This window comes from Stegastes partitus, unplaced genomic scaffold (genome assembly GCF_000690725.1).
Source record: "Stegastes partitus isolate 25-593 unplaced genomic scaffold, Stegastes_partitus-1.0.2 Scaffold0, whole genome shotgun sequence".
In the NCBI taxonomy this organism is placed as follows: Eukaryota; Metazoa; Chordata; class Actinopteri; family Pomacentridae; genus Stegastes; species Stegastes partitus.
The window spans coordinates 1469229-1475165 of NW_007577731.1; the positions used below are offsets into that span (position 1 = coordinate 1469229).

The window sequence follows — 5937 nt, forward strand, 5'->3', positions numbered from 1 at the left end:
AGGATTAAGGTGTAGAGATGATGGATGGGTGGATGCTGCTGCACAGCCTTGAGAACAGTCACTTTGCATTTCTCTGCACATAACATACGAGCATTTGACAAAAACTATTGAATCTTTACTTCTGAATGCACACACAGACATTTTCAATTTCAGTATTTCACATCATGTCTGGTGTGAAGAATGACTTCTTTTAAAAAATTTTTAACTAAAACAACCAGATGTTTAATTAATAATACAGTTTCCGGCTGCAGCTTCGTGTTTCTTCTCACACTGTGATCCGTTATTCATCAAGGTGGAGCTCATGACTGCAACGTGACATGTAGTGACTTTAGGCACTCGAAGCGACACCGCCGCTTTGTTGTGTATTTTCAATCACCAACTCTCTCCACACACACACCAAGATGATCCGGTTATCGTCTCTGCTCTGCAGCTGAAGCCGCTGCCCAGGACCGTTGCTGTGAGGACGCTGTACGAGGCCCGGACGTGGAGCCACCAGATCCAGCACGCGGCCGTGTGGGGCAATCAAGAGCTCAGCCTGTCTGGTCTGTACTCGGCCCCTCCAGCGCCGGAGATGGGGAACCAGACACTGAAGGGTAATAACACGTCTGCAGAGCCTCAGCTTCATTTTTATGTCATGTTCACAGGCCAAATCCGGACTGACACTAGATTAGAACTGACTGTGACGTCCTGAGATTGTGGATCACAACAGATTGTTCAAATCTTTCTTTTTCCTTGACCTCAGTTCAGATCACCTGTATCCCCCGTCTGACCAGTCTGGAGGTGACGCTGGAACGCTCCCCGCTCGGCCGGCTGGACAGCGTCGCGCTCGGCTGGATGAGGCACGGACAGCTGGAGCAGGTCAGGCCGCACAAAGCGCGTCGTGACCCCGAAAAAATGCGGAGCTTCGTTCGAGCCTCGTGGGTTTCTTTTGTGAGAAACATCCGCTTTTGTCTGCGGCTCAGTCTTTTGTGTCCCCTTAGAATCTAAAATTGTCCAGTTCAATTAGGATTGCTCAGGAGTAGAGGCCGACCAGCTTCCAATTCGTTTCAAAACACTTGAGGGAAAAAATACATCTGGGATCGTGACCCTAAAAAAAAAAACAGAACCCTGCAGAGGGAAAGTCTCCTCACAGCAGTTTCTTTCTCCCAACTGAAATAAATCATCTTCTTATTTGGAGATTCATGATGCTGAGACATGAACAGACAGACGGAGATTATTTGATTTATTGGTGACAAATCAATAAGAGACTGATGTTTCTGTGTAGATCTCAGATGTGACACAACTAATTAAACACACTTGATTTTGATATTGTGCAGGTTTATTTATGAGCCAGTCGAGCTCATTTTCTTAGACAAATAGTGCATTTTAACATTTTAAACTGGAATCAGGCTGTGATGAGACGAAGGCTGTTTTTTTTCAGGAGCTGAATTAAAGAGAAAAATCTCACGCTTGTATTAAACTGAGCTCAGTTATGTGCAGGAGGAATAAGATGAACTAAGCAGAGATGTTGTTTTCTTTTCCTCTGAGTCATGCAAACATTAACGAATTTACTTTTAATGAATCCAAATGTAATGCTGCCATTTAAATTATACCTGTACGCTCAGCTACACGTTCACGCTTGCGGGCGGCATCCTTCTCGCTCGACACTGACAATCTGCTCGACTCAGCACAGCCATAGACTGTATAAAAGATGGACGCAGCAACCGGCCCTGAAAAATGAAGCCAACCCGGAAGTGTCAAACACCTGCAGTATCACTACGTCCGCTAGCTGCTGGCTCCACAAAGCCCTGGCTCCCATAGACTGGAANGGTTCTGTGTCCCAGAGATGAAGTGTTCTGGTTGAAATGTGTGAATCAATCCCAGAACAAAAGCTAAAGACCTTGTGAAGATGCTGCTGAAGCTGGTCAGAGAGTCATTATCCACAGTTTCCTGTACCGACATGGGCTGGAAGGCTGCTCAGAGAGGAAGAAGACATCACTCCAGAAGAAACATAGAAAAGACAGATTACAGTTTGTAGATGCACACAGGGACAAAGAGCTTCATCAATGGAGACATGTCCTGTGTTCTGATGGAACTAAACCTGAACTGTTTGGCCTGAATGACCATCGGTACATCTGGAGGACAACGGTGGAAGCTTGAAGCCTGAGAACACCATCCCAACTGTGAAGCATGGGGGTGGCAGCATCATGCTGTGGAGGGACTGGTGCACTTTACAGAATAGATGGCATCATGAGGAAAAAACATGATGTGGAAATATTGAAGCAACATCTCCAGACATCAGCAGGAAGTTGAAGCTTGGACACTAATGGGTCTTCAGATGGACAATGACCCTCAGCATAGCGCCAGATTAGTTACAGAGCTGAAAAGGCGTGTGGAGCAAGGAGACCAACAAACCTGACCCAGTTCCACCAGTTCTGTCAGGACAAATGGGCCAGAACTCATCAGACTGTGGTGAGAAGCTTGTGGAAGGAAACCCAGAACGTTTGACCCAAGTCATAGAGTTTAAAGGCAACGCTACCAGATGCTGAGGAGATGGATGGAAACTTCTGACTCTGAAGAAAGTAATAAAAAAAGTTCTCTCTCTCATTATTCTGGCGTTTAGCAAATAGAAATAATGTTGGTGATCCTGACTGACCTGAAACAAGAAAGGTTTAGCCTGATTTAATGTCAGACAGTGAGAAAAAGAAGGTTTTATGTCTTTTTACACAGTGGATGTAAACTTCTGGTTTCCACTCTAAGTGACGGATGTTCTTTTGTCCAGCAAGGACCTGATGGTGAAGGTGGTCCAGAATATTCCTGACATGCTGGTCTACCTGCCCTCTCAGCTCAACGTCCGCTCTCAGGTATGTTCTGGTTCTCAAAGGCACTCCTGTTAAACTAGAACATAGCTCCTAGTCTCCAAAACCTGTGCACAGGTATGATTTAAAGGCAATAAATCAGACCCTCCTCAAATTACAAACATGATGCTGTTGCTGTGTTGTTCTGTCATCTGCAGCGACTCGCTAAATCCTATTTTATTTTAAAGACATGTTTCTCAAACCACCAGTAGAGTCGAGCCATTGGGATGTATTTCTTGCAGGGAAGGAGAATAGCCTCATAAATTAGTTCTGTTGGGATCACAGTTGATTCTACATTAACTTTAAAAAGTCGCGTTAAAAAAAAAAAAAAAGAGTTCAACACTGTCAGATAAATTTCAGGCATATTTGGTCCTTTCTGGCAGTTCCTGCTGCCAGGAGGTTTCTAATGATTTTTGCACACATGGGGTATCGCTTCACTGGCAGATGGCTTTCAATAATCAGCAGCTAGCTGGTTATTTACAGGTAGAACAACACGTACATCAATAGAATAACTTTCAAGACAGCCGTAAAAGTTTTTGCCTTATAAAAAACAATAACACTCTAATTTCATACAAATATAATTTATTGAACTTTAAAAATGTAAATATGCTTGTTGGATGTAATCTATGTAAAGTTCATTAAACAGAAGGCGGACAGATGGTTGCACCCAAATAATAAATAACAATATTCAATTTTAGCACTTTTTAAGGTCAGAATTTGTGCTTTTACATAATAAAGAAACACAACACACACACAGACAAGGCAACACAGGACAAAAACACGTATAAAAAGTGCAGGCGAACACTCAAAATATAAAAATACACACAATAAAAATGGAAAAGAGCAGGCTGGGTCACTGCTGGAGGGTGTGTTATAATAAAATCAGTAAAAATGATTAAAAAGACGACATCACATCAAGATAAAAGCTGAAGATAAAAGTAGATGAAGAAAGAGAAGGACAGCAGGCAGTGCCGATATGAAAAGGGAAAAGAAAATCTAAAAGAGAACATCACTTTTAACAAGTGATTTAAACGAAGATGCTGAATTTGCGAGCCTTATTTCCTCAGGCAGGTCGTTCCAAAGCCAAGGTGCCCTCACAGAAAACTCCACAAATTTTTACTGTCAATAAAGAGAAGTAAATACTGTACCGGCTTCCTGCAAACAATAACCGAGTTCTCTGCATATCCTGTATTTAAGACCCATTTTAAACAGTTTCCTAAAGGCCCTTTAGGAAACGCAGATGTATAAAGTACAGTTGTGACTCGATAATCCGACACTAAATGTAAAACCTTCTTTTATGTCGGATAGCAAGGCTGTCGGATTGTCAAGACGGAGGTCCAGATACAAGGAGGGCTTGATGCTGGAAGGCTCATTAGTTGTTCATTATTGTTCATAGTTGTTATAATATCCAGTGTGCTGTTAGAACACTACGCATCGCTGGATTTCAGCCTAACTGACTGGTGTGCTGGTGCTGGAGGTCAGCGCTCTGACGGGGTGGAAATGTCCAGAACACACAGGCAGTACTTGGCTGCTGATGCTAGTTTAGTTAGCGCTCACACTTCTGTTTCCACCATCGGTGGCGGCGGGGGAGTGGCAGATACGCTCCACCATTACCATCCATGTTTACTTCCATAAACACTGAGCACGCTTGCTGCGTGTGACGTCGTCGTGTCCTCTTCTGTGCATGTGGGACACTTTTGGGTCGTATGAAGTTCACATAGCAGACAACATACAAGTCGCATTGAACTGGAAATGTGAAGGAACTCACAAAGAAATCCTCATTGAGCATCAAGTCCTGCAGTGTGAACGTAGCCAATCTGTGGGATTGTTCAGTCAGATAATACGCTGTTATCCTGATTGGTGACATCAAATGTCATGTCGGAGTCAGAATCCAAGGCTGTCAGTATGTTAAGGCTGTTTTTATGGGTTCCGTCGGATAGCAAGTTTTTCGGATTGTAAAGATTCGGATTATCGAGTCACGACTGTACATCTCTCCTGCAGCTCAAGCACACCAGCTCACCTACGACTCTGCAAAAACACTGTGAAACTCTTCTAGGTATAATCCCAAAGAACCAAAAACTGATTCTGAAGAAGAGTGATGACACAGAAACGCTGCAGGTTCCTTGGATTTGTTCTGTATGAACTCCTGAAAATACAGAATCTGTGTTTTCATGACTCTTGTTGGTGCTGGTTTGACGGTGAAACTCATGAGCTGTGATGCTGACTGATTATTTACTCATAATATTTCTGCCTCACAGCATATAAAATCACATAGGCATTAACAATGCAAACACCTTGACTTCATCAGAGTTGGACCTTACAGTCGATTCAGATGTTCTTGGTTAGAACTGAGCATGTTGTTTAAGTTAGTATTGTTTTTATTACCTACAGAGGAACTAAATTCGCATTCCAGCTATAACCCGGCATGTTTGCATCCTCTACGTTTATAGTGATGTTTATTAATGTGCATTGAATAACAAATAGCGTATGTATGAGCGTGACAGGTGAGTAGCCCTCCTCTGTGCTCCCTCATGCAGCTGAACAGGTCTGAGTCCAGCGTTTCGGGTCTGGTGGAGGTGTTGTCGGGCAGGAGGAGGCTCTGGGCTCAGGGGCAGCTGGCAGCCATCGAGAGCGGATACAGACAGGCGTTCGAGGTTAAGCACTCATATCCGCAGGTATTTATGAGCGCACACATCTCTCTGCTGAGTGTATCGAGCATAACAGTTATTTTAATGTAAGACGTGGTTCATACACATGCATATAATCATCGCACCTCGTCTGCCAGCGGTGGCACACTGCATCAGTCTCGATCATGTAAATAACATATATGTGGAAACACATGCTCTGTTGCATACCACAATGAAACAACAAGATTCAAGATTTAAGATTGACTTAATTGTCCCAGGCGTTGGAAGAGGAAGAAAAAAAATGCATATCAAACAAGAGCTGGGGGTCTTAAGAGGTTAAGATCTCTGCCTCGTTATTTTTCCAATTTTCTACAATTTTTTGAAGAACTGTACTTTTTTATATAGTTTTATGGGCTGCTTGGTGGCTCGGTGTTTAGCCTTGTTGCCTCACAGCTAGAAGGTCGCCGGTTGGC

The 5937-nt window shown here is 43.3% G+C and overlaps 1 protein-coding gene across 1 annotated transcript in view; it reads left to right on the forward strand.

The window, feature by feature from the left end:
• LOC103368252 (uncharacterized) overlaps positions 1 to 5937 on the forward strand; it is a 69187-nt gene that overhangs the window by 39844 nt on the left and 23406 nt on the right. The window contains exons 50-53 of the mRNA XM_008296599.1: positions 402 to 593; positions 743 to 917; positions 2762 to 2843; positions 5375 to 5512. Coding sequence (XP_008294821.1) covers positions 402 to 593; positions 743 to 917; positions 2762 to 2843; positions 5375 to 5512 — 587 coding nt within the window. The remainder of the gene's footprint in view (positions 1 to 401; positions 594 to 742; positions 918 to 2761; positions 2844 to 5374; positions 5513 to 5937) is intronic.